Source organism: Zophobas morio, unplaced genomic scaffold, assembly GCF_036711695.1.
Source record: "Zophobas morio isolate AGI-343-1 ecotype UQ-CSIRO unplaced genomic scaffold, CSIRO_AGI_Zmor_V1 ptg000028l, whole genome shotgun sequence".
NCBI lineage: Eukaryota > Metazoa > Arthropoda > Insecta > Coleoptera > Tenebrionidae > Zophobas > Zophobas morio.
Genome location: NW_026972133.1, coordinates 3,292,396 through 3,310,347, shown reverse-complemented (window position 1 = coordinate 3,310,347; position 17,952 = coordinate 3,292,396). Strand labels below are relative to the sequence as shown.

Here is a 17,952-nt window from a genome sequence, read left to right as displayed (position 1 = left end):
AATTAAAACTGGATAACCGCAACTGGAAAAATTTAACAAGCGTAAATTTGAAAATTCTTAAATTGAAAAATCGAAAAATTGAAAATTCTATAACTAAAAATTCAAATTGAGAAATCGAAAACCGCAAACTGCGAAACTGACAAACCGAGCTTTCAACTGAACTAAAAAATAAGAAAACCGAAAGCTCCATCGTGATTGGCCGCCACTGGTGCGGAAATTAACATATGCCGCTTTTCTCGTGTATGGATAAGCCGACTTCTTTTTATAGACCCGGGGAGCAATAGCATGAACGCGGAAAGTGTGTTTAGTTAATTGCTACGTGCTTTTAATTAGGAATACAGATTGAGTCAATAGTGAGAGATTGTACGACGTTTCCTAGTTGTTTAATCAACGTACACAAACGCGTCTTAAACCCACACTTTCGGCAAATAGGAGTGTTTTCGGCACACAAGGCGAGATTTTTGCGAAAACAGATAACGAACAAATATCAAGTCGTCACTATGGAACGGAAGATACCGGATGTTTTCCATAAATATATCCCTCAGCATCACTATAAACGACTCTTTAGCACTTCTGGAACTGTTGGAAGAGTTTCAAAAAATTCTTTTGATGTTTTTATTTTTTAATCAATAATAAAAAACGTTCTTTATTTATATCTTTGCAACGTTTCGAGGGTCATTGTTCTCATTTTCAAGGCTAATAAAATTAATACCAGTGTACAGATCAATTGCAAAATCATTAAATAGACGTTAATCACACGAACCAACATCGACCATAAACGCATAGGCGGGAAACAATTGCAAATAACCTCACTTTTATTGACATATAAAGATCGCCAATCTGATTTACGAAGTGTGCAATTGAAGTGACAGTTTTATTCTTTAATTAATTTTATTTTAATGGAGATATTTTCTTCGAGCTTATAAAAAGCTTCAAAATATGTTATCGTTCTCAAATTAAAATTGTGAGAATTGTTGATCCTTGAACTTTGCAAAAATTTTCTCCAATCTCTTTCGTCTCTTCAAAATCTGCAGATGTTTGTGTAAATCGGATTTTCGCCACTCTTGGCAACCTTACCAGATTTTGTGGCTGGAATTTCGGCAATGGTGTGTCAAAACGCGCACCCTACCCATTTCGCCATTTAGATTTAGGAATTTAGATCACCGCCTTGGTCCTTCCATTTTGGGCCCCCATTTGAAAAGTCGTCCGAAACAACCGAAGACCGGAAACGTCTGAACGCAGCCTCCCATGTCTATTTAAGTCTTTTATTCTTCAAGCGGTGCATCTCTCCGCTTTCGTCAGCCTCCCTCAGTCAAAATCTCGGAAGAATTTTAGCGAGCGTGGGTCGCAAACCAGAAAAACGACCTATGCATTATGCAAAAACTCTAACCCGAGTGTGGGAGCTCTTCGCCACCTGTTGGAGATGACATTCGCCAGTAAATCGGAATTCGCATGATTTACATGGCAATTATGCCTTATAAGCCGCATGAATCATGTGTGTCAATGCTGGCTGGAAGGCCCCGGCCATCTGCATCTCACCGTTTGTCTTGAAGACGCCACCGAATCAGTTCCGGTGGTACCGAAACCCGCGTACCCCGACTTACCGGTCTTTGCTCGAACATCCCCACAGACGAAGTCGCGACGAACAAACTCCAAGCACTAACAACAAATCTAGCACAGAGCGTACACCTGTTACATCCTTGAAAGTAGAACCAAGACTAAAGAAATCGGTGTGGTAGCAGCGAGACTTGCGTAGCAAGCGCTCATTGGAATCTGTATAATTTTTGAGAGAATGTTATGCAGGTAACCGGTTTCGCTAAGATTCTATTGCGTCCGTTTGTTGGTGGTTGGATTAGAGTTCATTTTTTCGGCAATGGGATGTAAACATTTGATCTGGAGGCTCTCGGGTCGCCAGTTCGCCGGCGCGAGGCGAGCGTCGGGCCCATTATGGGCATGGAGGTGCAACCTTGCAGTACCCGGTTATCATAATTCATACGTGGATTTTTTTTGCAAATTGCTGACTGTCAATGACCTTACGTCCAAGGTGATGGTCGGTGCGTGCAGATGGGTGCTTTATCTGCATGGGACACCCTTGGGCACTTCCGCGTGCAATGACAACTATCAAGTCGGGAATCAACGGTGCTTGGGATAAGGAATGCTGATTACGCAGGATGGATGCGGAAAAAATTGGTGCAGCTGAGCAGCCATGGGGTAATCCCTACTAGATTCTTATTACATCCAACAAATCAAAAAAGAACGTAATCACCAAGAGCTTTGGTACAAATTTCACCCTGTCAACTCGTCTCGTCTTGGTCTATTATTATATTCGTACTTTATTCCCCTTGGTGTTTTTTTCCACCATTTTTTCAAAATTTTAACACAGCCATGTGAGTTGTGTGAGCAGTAGCATCATCCTGCCGAAAGCTACAATTTCGGTATCATTTCCAAGTCTAAAGTCCGTGACTTAAAGCAGATGATGAGAGTCCGTTAAAATCCAAAAACTGGCGGAACTGAGAGCCAGGTCAAGACATGTCAGTCGTGGACGCCGGAAGTCCGAAATTAGAAGATGTTTATTTTATACTGAAGAGCAACCGGCTACCGTTATACTAGAAGGCGTGATTAAAACCGGAAGAATGTCTATGAACCTGAAGATAGGCAACAGAAAATTCACCTCTTGTAATGTTTCACACAAAAAAGGTTGCTTCAAAGAAATTCAGAATAGGCCCGCCCACCCACCCGGTTTTCTTTCCGATCGGTCGTTCTATTGGACAAAAAGGTGATTTTATGGTGACAAACAATGAAATCTGGACAAAAAGTTTAGAACTAATCCCACCCACGACCGCTTTTGAATTTCATTGGTTTCTTTTGATTAAGTAGATGAAGACTGAATTTTACTGTGTCAAGCGGTGAACTTGAACCCGGTTTTCTTTTGGTCACTCATTTTATTGGACAAAAAGTGCAGTGGAATGTAGACAAAAAGCTAAAACTAATTCCACCCGTCTTCGGTTTTGAATTTCATTGGCTTTTTTGATTAGGTGGAAATTGAATTTTATTTTGTCGTGTGGCCGAATCTAGCTCGTAAAATTTGAAATGGCCCCACCCACCCACCCGATTTTCATCTTGATCACTCATTTTATTGGACAAAAAGTGGATTTTATATTGATACACAGTGGAATGTAGACAAAAAGGTAACACTAACTCCACCCACCTCCGCTTTTAAATTTCATTGTTTTTTTTTTTATTAAATGAAGATTGAATTTTATTTTGTCAAGTGGTCGAGTGTACGCTTAAAAAAATCAATATTTTCCTAAAATTCGGAGTGAAATGCGAATTTTTTGGAATTTTTAAAAATTGTTTTGTTTTTGAAACGGTTTGAAAGAATCTCAGGGACCACTTTTGTTTTGTTTTTTAAGTAGTTTAAAAGAATCTCGGAAATTCCAGAGTAATTGGAAAGAATCTCAGGCGCCCCTTGTGGTTTTTTAAATAGTTTGAAAGAATTTCGAATTCACGTGATTCGTGATCTCTTGTTAATTTGAAAGAATCTCGGGGATTTCTTATCATGTGTTTGAAGTAGTTTGAATGAATCTCGGGGACCCCTTGTGGTTTTTCAAGTAGTTTGAAAGAATTTCGAATTCGCGTGATCCGTGATGTCTTGTTAATTTGAAAATATCTCGGTGATTTCTTACCATGTTTTGGAAGTAGTTTGGAAGAATCTCAGGCACCCCTTGTGATCTATTTTTGAAGTAGGCTGTAGAAATCTCAGGGACCAATTGTGGTTTGTTTTCGAAATAATTTGAAAGAATCACGGGAATCTCTTGTCATGTTTTTGAAGTCGTTTAAAAAAAATCACGGGGTTTCTTGGCATGTTTTTGAAGTCGTTTGAAAGAATCTCAGAAACCAATTGTGGTTTGTTTTCGAAATAGTTTGAAAAAATCTCTGGGATTTCTTGTCATGTTTTTAAAGTAGTTTGAAAGAATCTCAAGGACTATTTTTTTTTTCGAAATAGTTTGAAAGAATCTCGGGAATCGCTTGTCATATTCTTGAAGTAGTTTGAAAGAATCTCAGGGATCAATTGTGGTTTGTTTTCGAAATAGTTTAAAAGAATCACGGGAATCTCTTGTCATGTTTTTGAAGTAGTTTGAAAGAATCTCAGGGATCAATTGTGGTTTGTTTTCGAAATAGTTTGAAAGAATCTCGAGAATCTCTTGTCATGTTTTTGAAGTCGTTTAAAAAAATCACGGGGATTTCATGACATGTTTTTGAAGTACTTTGAAGGAATCTCAGAGACAAATTGTGGTTTGTTTTCGAAATAGTTTGAAAGAATCTAAATGACTAATTTTGTTTTTTTTTTTTCGAAATAGTTTGAAAGAATCTCGGAAATATCTTGTTGTGTTTTTAAAGTAGTTTTGTAAGAATCTCGGGGATTTCTTGCCATGTTTTTGAAGTAGTTTGAAGGAATCTCAGAGATCAATTGTGGTTTGCTTTCGAAATTATTTGAAAGAATCTCGAAAATCGTCTTGAAGTAGTTTGAAAGAATCTCGGAGATTTCTTGTGATGTTTTTGAAGTAGTTTGAAAGAATCTCCGGCACCCCTTGTGATTTATTTTTAAAGTAGGTAAGAATCTCAGGTATTAATTGCGGGTTGTTTTCAAAATAGTTTGAAAGAATCACGGGGATCTCTTTTCATGTTTTTAAAGTAGCTTGAAAGAATCTCGGGAATCTCTTTTCATGTTTTTGAAGTACACAGTTTAAAAAAATCGAAGGGATTTCTTGGCATGTTTTTTAAAGTAGTTTGAAAGAATCTCAGAGGCCAATTGTGGTTTGTTTTCGAAATAGTTTGAAAAAATCTCTGAGATTTCTTGTCATGTTTTTGAAGTAGTTTGAAAGAATCTCAGAGATCAATTGTGGTTTGTTTTCGAAATAGTTTGAAAAAATCTCTGAGATTTCTTGTCATGTTTTTGAAGTAGTTTGAAAGAATCTCAGAGGCCAATTGTGGTTTGTTTTCGAAATAGTTTGAAAAAATCTCTGAGATTTCTTGTCATGTTTTTGAAGTAGTTTGAAAGAATCTCAGGGATCAATTGTGGTTTGTTTTCGAAATAGTTTAAAAGAATCTCCGGAATCTCTTGTCATGTTCTTGAAGTAGTTTGAAAGAATCTCGGAGATTTCTTGTCATGTTTTTGAAGTAGTTTGAAGGAATTTCGGGCACCCCTGATGATTTATTTTTAAAGTATGTAGAAATCTCAGGTACCAATTGCGATTTGTTTTCGAAATATTTTTAAAGAATCACGGGAATATCTTGTCATGTTTTTGAAGTAATTTGAAAAAATCCCTAGGATTTTTTGTCATGTTTTTGGAGTAGTTTGAAACAATCCCGGGCGCCCCTTCTGATTTAATTTTAAAGTAGGTAGAAATCTCAGGTACCAATTGCGGTTTGTTTTCGAAATATTTTTAAAGAATCACGGGAATAACTTGTCATGTTTTTGAAGTAGTTTGAAAAAATCCCAAGGATTTCTTGTCATGTATTTGAAGTACTTTGAAAGAATCTCAAAGACTAATTTTCGAAATTAGCCTGAAAGAATCTCGGGAATCTATTATAATGTTTTTGAAGTAGTTTGTAGGAATCTCCGGGACCAATTGTGTTTTGTTTTCGAAATTAGCCTAAAAGAATCTTGGGGATCTCTTTTCTTGTTTTTTAAGTAGTTTGAAAGAATCTCGGGGATTTCTTGTCATGTTTTTGAAGTAGTTTGAAAGCATCTTGGAGATCCTTTGTCTTGTTTTTGAAGTTACTCAAAAGAATCTCGGGGATTTCTGATCATGTTTTTGACGTAATTTGAAAGAATCCAATAATTGTGGTTTGTTTTCTAAATACTTTGAAAGAATCTCGGGGATTTATTGTCATGTTTTTGAAGTATTTGAAAGAATCTCGGGCACCCCTTGTGATTTATTTTTGAAGTAGGTTGCAGGAATTTCAGGGACCAATTGTGATTTGTTTTCGAAATAGTTTGAAAGAATCACGGAAATATCTAGTCAGTTTTTGAAGTAGTTTAAAAGAATCTCGGGGATTTATTGTCATGTTTTTGAAGTAGTTTGAACAAATCTCGGTAATTTCTTCTCATGTTTTTAAAGTAGTTTAAAAGAATTTTGGGGATTTCTTGTTATGTTGTTGAAGTAGTTTGAAAAAATCTCGGACACCCCTTGTGATTTATTTTGGAAGTAGGTTGTAGGAATCTCAGGGACCAATTGTGGTTTGTTTTCGATATACTTTGAAAGAATCACGGGAATCTCTTGCCATGAATTTAAAGTAGTTTGAAAAAATCTCAGGAATCTTTTGTCATGTTTTTGAAGTAGTTTAAAAAAATTACGCGGATTTCTTGGTATGTTTTTGAAGTAGTCTGAAAGAATCTCAGAGATCAATTATGGTTCGTTCTCGAAATAGTTTGAAAGATTCGAATCTCGGGGATTTATTGCGAGTTTTTGAAGTACTTTGAAAGAATCTCGGGCACCACTTGTGATTTATTTTTAAAGAAGGTAGAAACCTCAGGTACCAATTGCGGTTTGTTTTCGAAATAGTTTTAAAGAATCATGAGAATCTCTTGTCATTTTTTTGAAGTAGTTTGAAAAATTCTCAAGAATTTATTATCATGTTTTTGAAGTAGTTTGAAAGAATCTCAATGACTAATTTTGTTTTTTTTTCGAAATAGGTTGAAAGAATCTCGGAAATCTCTTGTTATGTTTTTGAAGTAGTTGTAAGAATCTCAGGGATTTCTTGTACCATGTTTTTGAAGTAGTGTGAAAGAATGTCGGGAACCAGTGTGATTTATTTTTGAAGTAGGTTGTAGGAATTTCAGGGATTAATTGTGATTTATTTTCGAAATAGGGAGTTCGGAAATTTCTTGTCATGTTTTTGAAGTAGTTTGAAGAAATCTCGGTAATTTATTGTCATGTTTTGAAGTAGTTTGAAAGAATCTCGGGGATTTCTTGTCATGTTTTTGAAGTAGTTTGAAAGAATCTCGGGCACCCCTTGTGATTTATTTTTGAAGTAGGTTGTAGGAATCTCAGAGACCACTTGTGATTTGTTTTCGAAATAATTTTAAAGAATCATGAGAATCTCTTGTCATTTTTTTGAAGTAGTTTGAAAAAATCTCAAGAATTTATTGTCATGTTTTTGAAGTAGTTTGAAAGAATCTCAATGACTAATTTTGTTTTTTTTTCGAAATAGGTCGAAAGAATCTCGGAAATCTCTTGTTATGTTTTTGAAGTAGTTTGTAAGAATCTCAGGGATCTTGTATCATGTTTTTGAAGTAGTGTGAAAGAATGTCGGGGACCACTTGTGATTTATTTTTGAAGTAGGTTATAGGAATTTCAGGGATTAATTGTGATTTATTTTCGAAACAGGGAGTTCGGAAATTTCTTGTCATGTTTTTGAAGTAGTTTGAAGAAATCTCGGTAATTTATTGTCATGTTTTGAAGTAGTTTGAAAGAATCTCAATGACTAATTTTGTTTTTTTTTTCGAAATAGGTTGAAAGAATCTCGGAAATCTCTTGTTATGTTTTTGAAGTAGTTGTAAGAATCTCAGGGATTTCTTGTACCATGGTTTTGAAGTAGTGTGAAAGAATGTCGGGGACCACTTGTGACTTATTTTTGAAGTAGGTTGTAGGTTGTAGGAATTTCAGGGATTAATTGTGATTTATTTTCGAAATAGGGAGTTCGGAAATTTCTTGTCATGTTTTTGAAGTAGTTTGAAGAAATCTCGGTAATTTATTGTCATGTTTTTGAAGTAGTTTGAAAGAATCTCGGGCACCCCTTGTGATTTATTTTTGAAGTAGGTTGTAGGAATCTCAGAGACCACTTGTGGTTTGTTTTCGAAATAATTTTAAAGAATCACGGGAATCTCTTCATGTTTTTAAAGTAGTTTGAAAGAATCTCGGAAGTCTCTTGTCATGTTTTTGAAGTAGTTTGAAAGAATCTCAGAGACCAATTGTGGTTTGTTTTCGAAATAGTTTGAAAGAATCTCGGGAATCGCTTGTCATGTTCTTGAAGTAGTTTGAAAAAATCACGGGGATTTCTTCGCATGTTTTTGAAGTAGTTTGAAAGAATATCAGGGATCAATTGTGGCTTGTTTTCGAAATTATTTGAAAGAATCTCGAGAATTTCTTTGAAGTAGTTTGAAAGAATCTCGGAGATTTCTTGTCATGTTGTTGAAGTAGTTTGAAACAATCTCGGGCACCCCTTGTGATTTATTTTTGAAGTAAGTTGTAGGAATTTCAGTGACCAATTGTGGTTTGTTTTCTAAATAACCTGAAAGAATCACGGGAATATCTTGTCATGTTTTTGAAGAAGTTTGAAAGAATTTCGGGGATTTTTTGTTATGTTGTTGAAGTAGTTTGAAAGAATCACGGGCGCCTCTTCTGATTTGTTTTTAAAGTAGGTTGTAGGAATCTCAGGGATCAATTTTGGTTTGTTTTCGAAATAGGTTGAAAGAATCACGGGAATCTCTTGTAATGTTTTTGAAGTAGTTTGAAAATATCTCACGGATTTCTTGTCATGTTTTTGAAGTAGTTTTTAAGAATATTAGGGATCCATTGTGATTTGTTTTCGAAATAGTTTGAAAGAATCTCGGGAATCTCTTGTCACGTTTTTAAATTAGTTCGAAAGAGTCTCGGAGATTTCTTGTCATGTTCTTGAAGTAGTTTGAAACAATGTCGGGCATCCCTTGCGATTTATTTTTAAAGTAGGTAGGAATCTCAGGTACCAATTGCGGTTTGTTTTCGAAATAGTTTTAAAGAATAACAGGAATCTCTTGTCATGTTTTTGAAGTGGTTTGAAAAAATTTCAAGAATTTCTTGTCATGTTTTTGAAGTAGTTTGAAAGAATCTCAAGGACTAATTTTGGTTTTTTTTCGAAATATTTAGTTTGAAAGAATCTCGGAAATCTCTTGTCATGTTTTTGAAGTAGTTTGAAAGAATCTCGGGGGTTTCTTGTGTTTGGTTTTTGAACTAGTTTAAAAGAATCTCGGGCATCCCTTGTGATTTATTTTTGAAGTAAGTTGTAGAAATCTCATAGACCACTTGTGGTTTGTTTTCGAAATAATTTTAAAGAATCACGAGAATCTCTTGATATGTTTTTGAAGTAGTTTAAGATAATCTCAGGGGCCCATTGGGTTTTGTTTTTGAAGAAGTTTAAAAGAATCTCAGGGACCAATTGCGGTTTGTTTTCGAAATAATTTGAAAGAATCTCGAGGATCTCTTGTCTTGTTTTTGAAGTAATTCGAAAGAATCTCGGGAATTTCTTATTTTGTTTTTGAAGTATGTTGAAAGAATCTCGGGGATTTCTTGGTATATTTTTGAAGTAGTTTGAAAGAATCTCAAAGAGCAATTGTGGTTTGTTTTCGAAATAGTTTGAAAGAATCTCGGGGAACTCTTTTCATGTTTTTTAAATAGTTTGAAAGAATCTCGGGGATTTTTTGTCATGTTTTTTAAGTGGTTTCAAAGAATTTCAGGGATCAATTGTGGTTTGTTTTCGAAGTAGTTTGGAAGAATCTCGGGCAACCTGTGTGATTTATTTTTAAAGTAGGTAGGAATCTCAGGTATCAATTGAGGTTTGTTTTCGAAATAGGTTGAAAGAATCTTGGGAATCTCTTGTCATGTTTTTGAAGGAGTTTGAAAGAATCTCGGGCACCCCTTTGATTTATTTTTGAAATAGGTTGTAGGAATCTCAAGAACCAATTGTGGTTTGCTTTCGAAATAATTTTAAAGAATCACGGGAATCTCTTGATATATTTTTGAAGTAGTTTAAAAGAATCTCAGGGGCCCATTGTGTTTTGTTTTTGAAGTAGTTTAAAAGAACCTCAGGGACCAATTACGGTTTGTTTTCGAAATAGTTTGAAAGAATCCCGGGGATCTCTTGTTACGTTTTTGAAATATGTAGTGTCAACTTGTCTTGTTTTTGAAGTAATTTTAAAGAATCTCGGGGATTTCTTATTTTGTTGCTGAAGTAATCTGAAAAAGTCTTGTCTTGTTTTTGAAGTAGTGTGAAAGAATCTCGGAATCTCTTGTCTTATTTTTGAAGTCATTTGAAAGCATCTGGGGGTTATCCCTTGTCTCGTTTTTGAGGTAATTTGCGCCTTATAGCCTTAAATTTTACTTTATTTAGAATTATATAAAAATTGGATTCGGGCACCGGCGCTCTGGTATACCACGGGTACTCTGGCAAATTCCCGACTTCTAGATGGCTTCATCCGTCCCTAGCTTTACCATGAACCAGAACCATTCGAAATTGTCTTAAGGTACTTAATTGAAGAATCAGGGCTATGTCCAAGCTCTTTTACGTTTCGATTTCTTACCTTCTTCTTTGTTTTCTTCAGGTCTCACTTTCTAAATATATTATCAATTGATGAAAAAGGCATTACTAGATTCTGTGGTGTGCCAGTTACGGTTTACACCAGACTACTTTCGAGTAAGAAGTTATCTGGCTGTAAAAATTAACAAGAATGACAATGTGAAGAGTGAATGGTATATAAATGGGATGATGGATGGATGTGTGTTTGAAAGAAATCGAGAATGTCTAAGTAAGAAAGACATTTATGTTATATAAATGTATTCACAAGACAATACACATATTAATTTGTTTCTTAATACTAAACTAAAAAATCTATAACTAGAAATACAAATGATTTTGTTCTTTCATCAAAGACATATTAGTGAGCGGGTACTTCCATGTGATATGAATTGATCAATATTGCTTCATTAAACTAATGGTAGTCGTCATGATAGTCAATTTTACAAGATGAGCGAAATTAAAGATGAAAGAACCCCCTCAGTGGCAATATGTACAGTATTTAGGATTGCTTTTCGGTCTTCAATTTAATAAATATTCACTAAAAAATTGTGTAAAAATATATGTACAATGTAATAATATTTTTTTGGGTAATGGAATGATTTTGTTAAAGAACCTTTCTGTGCGAGACGGTACGCTTTGGGAAGTTATTGCACGATAGAAGTGAAGAGAAGCTGTCAAGTGGACGAAGTCTGGATGAAGATTTGGCTGAAGATGCACAAAAAGATTTTTAGCAAAACCACAAGTCAAAAAAGCCCTACAAGTTAAAAGATGCTATGCTATTTTTTACATAAAAAACCGTGGCTGCCTATACTGGCCTGGAAGAAAGGTTTTCATCGAATAAATAATAAATTACGAATTTTTTAATAACTAGCTTAAAATATTTGGCATCATTTTGTTTTTTCTCTTTATTATCGTTAACATAATTATAAAATTATTTTTTTTTTAGGATCAAGTTGACTGATGACTAACACTATACAATAATTTATTTTGTAGGCATGTTAAGAACACTATAAATATTCTTTCTTTATGTCAAAAATATATTTCCAACACTACAAAGAATAAATCCTATATCGTAAAATGCACACAGCATTACGTTAGCACACCTGAATTAGAATCGAACCGAGGTGCTACTCAATCTATTATACAAATTTTTCACAATATAAAGAATTTGTTCATCTTCAATACCATGTTCACGTGTGTGGGCAAAAATATATATCTTTAACGTGAAGCAAGGTTACAAAAGGCAAAACTCCGGAACCGCCGTTCCAAATAAATCTCTATTCACAAACATGAAAACAACATTTAGGGATTACTAAAGATGCTTTTCATTCACTCTCTTCGGCTTTGATTCGTGTGCAAAACGCGTGGACCAACAATACCTACACACATCATACGGGGGGACAAAACCTACGACTCGGTCACAAACTAAACCCTAAATATATAAACAAATCCGCACTTAAAGTATGGCAGTCGTATCATCACTAAAACAACAATTTACAGGATAAATATAAATTAACTAAGAATAAATTAATAAAATCATATAAAAATGCGAACATTCGATTGTTTGTAGAACGGAATACTATATTTGTACTTGTGGGAAATTTACACTCGACTTTTGAGATCATAGAGGCACTGTTAACTTGAATTTAGTCATAAACTTAAAACCCGGTCAAAATCTCATACCTCCAAACGTCATCTTTCCATAGGGACCTGTAACTATGCAAGGGTACATCGGAAAGAGGGTCGTCAGACTCATCGTCGTCAGCGTGGGCGACCTGATCATCACCTCCGCGGGACACCAATACCCCGCGTCCACGTCCACCTTCTCGATCTTCATCTTCTCGATATACTCGTCCCACCCGTGCCGCGTCTTGTTCAAATTCCTGTGCTGGTAGAAAACCAGCGAGATCCTCGTCGGATTCTTCCTGTTCGGCTTCTTCAGCGCCGTCGTCGCGTGCAACTCGTGCCTGGCGCACTCGAACAGCACGCTCCCGTGCTCCAGCGCGATCGCGACCCCTCCCATGTTCGAATCCCTGAAGCAGTCCGTGTTGTCGCTGAAGGTTTGTACTTGATTCAGTTTCGATGATGACAACAAGTTCTCTACTTTTGTACTAAACGCGTAACTGTCGTCGAATGGATTGCAGACGTTGTAATATGGCAGGTTTGAGAATCCTGAAGAGTAACAGCCGTTGGCTTCATTTGGAGGTATCTTGTAATCACAAGGTTGTTGCTGGCCGTCGTTGAACAGCTTCTTCTTGGCGTTGTTCAACTGGTTCACGTAGTACGGGTCGGAATACTGATACAGACTCCCATTGACTAAATAATTATTGGAACTGAACGGAAAGTAAGGATAATTGTTGGTGTAGCCCCAGTTTACTTCGTTCGGTGGCGTGTCGAAGACCGTGCTCGTTATCTGGTGGTTCTGGATCTGGTCCGGAGGCGTGGACGAAACGCTCTCGTCCTTGCGCTTCTTGGTGCGTTTGCAAGGCGGCGTGGGGTTCGGGTTGGCTCTGATCTCCGTCTCGTATCTGCAAAACATCAAACTTTATCGAACGACCACCCAAAACACCGAGCGCTTACTTGTTCAACACCTCGATGCTCCCCATCCTGATCTTCTCGTCTTGGCTCTCCTTCGAGTCGAACTCGTCGGTGTTGTCCACCACGTACAGCGGCAGCACGTGCAGCTGCTCGTCCTCCGGCTTCTGCAGCTTCCTGTGCTTCGTCAACGTCACCACCACCGTACACCCGTTCACCATATTGTGCGAATCCTTGTGGGAATGAGCGCAGAAATCCAAGCAAGCCGTCACCCCCGAGAAGGGTCTACCAGGCCTAAGGCCCAATCTACAATCCGCGGCGATATGTTCATAGAAACACTGATTGTGGAAGGACTGCGGCGCTAAACATCGATAAATCGGGCTGAGGTGCGAAGCGAGCCGTTGCAACTTCTCCTCGATCACTTGCTCCTCGGACTGGACGCTCAGCCGGAACTTGCGCACCATCTTCGACCTGGTGAACTTGCAGCCGTTGTAGTACATGGACCACGAGCAGCCGAAGGAGAAGCTCGCACCGCAGTTGTCGGGATCGAGCCCTTGGCAGGCGCAGCTCTTGAGCTCGTTGGTTCCGCAGCGCCGCTTCGTGGCGATCCCGAACTTGGTGAGCTTGTCGGTGAGGAGGGAGTAGAGGTCGTCGGCGGTGGGCTGCTGGACGCCGTCCCACATCACGATGCAGACCACGATGAAAGCGGAACGGCAGAAATGGCCGGTGCGGTGTTTCACGATTATCAGATACTTCTCGTGCACGCCGGATCTTCGGATTATCTAAACGAGAATCGGTGAGGAAGGAGGCGGCGGCGTGGGGCAGTTTGCGGCAGATCGATCACCGAAGAGGGACCAGAGGGAGCTAAGGGCCGATTTTTAATCCTAAATGCGACGTTTCGGGCACCGGGCGAGATTTTATCGGTTTGTTTCGCTTTCGAAGCGGTACGGGCTTTCCCATGACGGTGAGACGCCATACATTATTGAGCGGAAATCGTCGCAAGAATAAAACCCAAATGGGAGAAATATTTAGGGTCCCAACTAAAAGAGGCAAGACCAAGTCGGTATTACAGACGGCATAGCATCCGTTTTTGGATGAAAGACAATCAAAAGGTTACAGGACTGCGTCCCTGGAAGGGCAGTTCTGGGAACTAAAACCCGGCTTGTCAAATAGGGGACCAACAATTTTCGGTCCAAATCTTTTTTACAGAAAGTATAGCATCCTTTTTTGGAAGAAACGCAAGGAAAAGGACAATTCTCGGAAGTAAAACCTGGCTTGTTAAATAGGAGCCAAGTCGGGACGACAATTTGTTCTGGAGGTGCGACTTCACCGATCGATCTGCATGGGCCGGCCCGGGACTTACCCATTTGGCGATGGGGCATCCCTGCGCCGTTTTCCCCTCCTTTCCCGTGTATCGTATTTTTTCGATGCGGATCGCTCGTCCGGTGACTCCGGTTCGGTTCTCCAAGTCGTGTCGTAAGTTGATCAGATTGTCCGAGCAGCCTGCAAGTCTCCGTGAGTTTGTGCGACCAGAAAGTACCGCCTTACCTAAATGCGTGTAGTACGTTCCGGGTTCGGCCGGGAGTTGTTCCAGGTGGTTGAAGCAGTTGCATCTGGGTATTTCCGTCTCGCTGATTTTATTAGGACTAGGATTATCGTGTTTTGGTTTGGGAACAGGCTTTGGTTTGGGTTTGGACTGAATCCGGGGAGTGAAGCCACCACCATCGTTCACTTTATCGAAACGATGATGGTGGCTATACCATAAAAAATGACCGGTGGCATTTTGTTGCTCCGCCTTCTTCTCGTCCGCGCTCTCCTCCACTTGCTGCTTGCTTAATATCATCGTCTTGATGCGCGTGTTCAAGTTTACCCTGTCTGCTTGCGAGAACTCGCTTTGTGCCTCGTGCTGCGCCTTGCTTTCGAACTGCTCGAACTGCTCCTTCATCTCCCCTCGCTCCCACATCATCCCATCTCCCCACATTTGATTCTGACTAGCTCCGCTGTATTGTCCGCTGCCTGGGTATCCACTAGAGCTGTGTGAAACTAGCTGCGGGCTGCTGTTCACTTGTGGATACCCAGGCTTGGCGTTTCCCGAACTCACGTTCACGTAGTTGGGCGAGTTGGGGCTGAAGGCCGCCGAAGACACCGCCGTGAAGCCGGCGCCGCCCTGGCCGAACTGGTTGTTTTGATTGTTCGCCGGGTTGCTGATGGTGCTGTTGACGGAGCTCGGCCGGGACACGCTCTCGGCGTTCCCGGACGGCGTGGTGGCGGGCGAGACGAAGTTTTGATTCTGCTGGTACTCGGAGTACTGCCGGCCGGAGGCGGACTGCGCGGGCGGCGCCGGGCTCGGCGTGTGCGAGTAGTTGGAGTTGGGACGCGGCGTCAACTGCCCGGCCTGGCTAGGCGCACTAGGGGGCCGCGCGTTGGTGAGCACCTGCACGGCGCCGGTGTAGAAGGTGTTGGTTTCGAACGCGGGCTGCTGGTACGTCGTCTGGTAGATGCCGTTGGGGTACTGCTGGTAGCCCTCGGCGGGGATCTGCTGGATGAACTGACCCTGTGGCCACGCTGCTGCAAAAAGAAAACAATAATTAACGATTTCGTCTAATACTAATAGTAGATTGTCAGCCTCAATGGGATGATGATGGAACATGAGGTCGGGTTGAGTCAGGTTAGGTCAGGACAGGTTAGGTTAAGTCAGGTCAAGTTCAATCAGGTTAGGACAGGTTAGGTCACGTCAGTAAAGTTTTAGAATTTTTATAAAACGTAGAGACAGTTCTCAGCCTACATTCATTAATTTTTAACCTCAACTTAGAGAAATTGGATATAGTTTTTGAACAGGGTTAGGCAGTTTTATAAAAGATCCAAACTCTGTTATTTACTTCGTATTCTGAAAGAGGATACATACTTTCACTAACAATAACCAGGGTTTTTCTATTCACTATCGATGGACACTTTATATCGATAACAACGGCCACCTACTTTGAATATTTCTTTCATCTTTCTAAGCAGAGGTTTTAAAATACACTTAATTTGTCATTACTAAGGTCCAGATTCTACGCAAAATGCACACTACAAGCGTATTTAGCATATTTTGCCACTTTTTTCCATTTTTTTCATATTTCGAAGCAAAAACGCGTCTCCGATCGGACAGTAAAAATAATTTGGTTTTATTCGCTTAAGATAAGTCAAGACTAATATTTCTTTATTTAAAATCATAATGAGTGTTGAAAACCGTGCACATTTTTTAAAATGTATGCATATTTCTGAATTTGTGGGTGCATTTATATGCGCATATCTCAAAAAAATTGTGTGCATATAAATCCGTACTTGGTCATTATTTATCCGATGAAAGATAAGTTGGTTGCCTAATTTCACAAAATGTAGGGGAAAAGTGCCTAAAATGATCCCCTCAGGTCAAATGATTCCCATCAATTGTAAGAAAATTTGTGGCTCCATCTACCAAACATAACTGTCATTTGATTAAGCGCTCTGTAATTAGTAGCTTCTGAAAGTTTGATGGCGTTCTGTGTATTCTGCACAGTTTTGTGCCAAAATATGTAAAATAAGCACCTCTGATCTAAGGTAAGATATATTTCAAAAGTCCATTCTTCCATTTGAAAGGTCTTATAGCGGTGTAGTTGTTTTGACAGAATTAGATACATTTCAGTCGTAGGTTAGTTATGATCTTTTTACCGCATGTAAAAATTGAAGGTTAGTTTACAATTTTTGAATGCGGATATGCTACCTAAGGCGAAATGATCCCTTGTTCGTGAGGCAAAATGATCCCGGATCATTGGGCGGGGCTAGTACCTGCTAAGATAAGACTGATTTTTGCAAATCATATACCCTCTAAGAAAAGAGAGGGTGGGTGGGCGGGGCTAGTACCTGCTTAGATAAGACTGATTTTTGCAGATAACATATCCTCTAACCCCGCCCACCTACTCTTTATTTTCTTTGAGGGAATACCATTTGCCAATATCAGTTTTATCTTAGCAAGTACTAACCCCACCCATCCGCCAGTTATTTTCTTAGAATATATGTTATTTGCCAATATCAGCCTTATCTTGCCAAGCACTAGCTCGGCCCATCCGCCCTTTATCTTGTTAAAGGGCTAGTACCTAATAAGATAAGACTGATTTTCGCAAATGACATATCCTCCAAGAAAAGAGAGGGTGGGTGGGCGAGGCTACTACCTGCTAAGATAAGACTGATTTTTGCAGATGACATATCCTCTAAGCCCGCCCACCCACCCTTTAGTTTCTTCGAGGGAATACCATTTGCCAATACCAGTTTTATCTTAGCAGTTACTAGCCCCACCCACCTACTACCTGCTAAAATAAAACTGATTTTCGCAAATAAAATACCCTCTAAGAGAGGAGAGGGAGGGTGGGTGGAGCTAGTACCTCTTAAGACGGGGAAATTTAAATAATTTAAAAGAATTTTAGGGATTTTCGTGTTCTATTTTTGGGAAATTCTCAGTCTTAAGGGCCGGTTTATCAATGCTCAGTTAAAAGTGTCTCTTAAGTAACTGTCAGATAAGGGTAACTAGCAGTTAACGGAGGTAAAGTGTTTGTCAATGCACGATGTTTCTTCCAGTTTCGTAGCTCGAAGTTTAGCTGTTACTCTCTTAAGTTGGTAACGTTCACCCCACTGGAAATGAGTTGTGATTGGTCAGTTCAAAACTACCCCGACCTTGAAAGTTCCATCAGATTCGATCCGCATTCGGTATTCAACGATTGTATATCGCGTTTCACGTGATCAATCATGAAAAAGCAAAATTTAGCATTAGAAAAAAAGTATTGGAAATTAAAAATGAAACAAGTAGGTACACCTATAAATAAATACAGAGAGATCGAAAAAGAAATTAGTCAAAGTTGGCCATGCACAAAAAGGCGTTTGTCTTAGTTTAAAATATTTTTTTATTAATCGTCACGTTGACAAAAGTAATTGCACTGTTACCAAACGAAATTAAAGCTTTTTTGTTATTAGAATCTTCAGAAATGGGATAAATTTTAGACAAAATTGGAAAACGGTGATTTTAATTCATTCTTATGTGTTTTAAAAGTAGGCGTCTTAATG

General features: G+C 38.8%; 2 protein-coding genes across 5 annotated transcripts in view; both read right to left on the bottom strand.

Moving 5' to 3' along the window:
• Positions 1–1,739, bottom strand: part of LOC135137017 (probable serine/threonine-protein kinase nek3) — an 83,393-nt gene extending 81,654 nt beyond the window's left edge. For both annotated transcript variants that reach the window (XM_064066551.1, XM_064066553.1), the window contains exon 1: positions 1,605–1,739. The gene's annotated coding sequence lies outside the window, so the exon portion shown is untranslated. The remainder of the gene's footprint in view (positions 1–1,604) is intronic.
• An 8,823-nt stretch (positions 1,740–10,562) lies between these two features.
• Tet (Ten-Eleven Translocation (TET) family protein) overlaps positions 10,563–17,952 on the bottom strand; it is an 86,368-nt gene continuing 78,978 nt past the window's right edge. For 2 of the 3 annotated variants that reach the window (XM_064066355.1, XM_064066357.1), the window contains 4 exons: positions 14,422–15,441; positions 14,237–14,376; positions 12,919–13,655; positions 10,563–12,866 (listed from right to left, as the gene is read on the bottom strand). In XM_064066355.1, coding sequence (XP_063922425.1) covers positions 12,008–12,866; positions 12,919–13,655; positions 14,237–14,376; positions 14,422–15,441 — 2,756 coding nt within the window. In that variant the 3' untranslated portion in view covers positions 10,563–12,007. The remainder of the gene's footprint in view (positions 12,867–12,918; positions 13,656–14,236; positions 14,377–14,421; positions 15,442–17,952) is intronic. The other variant, XM_064066356.1, reaches the window with a different exon arrangement.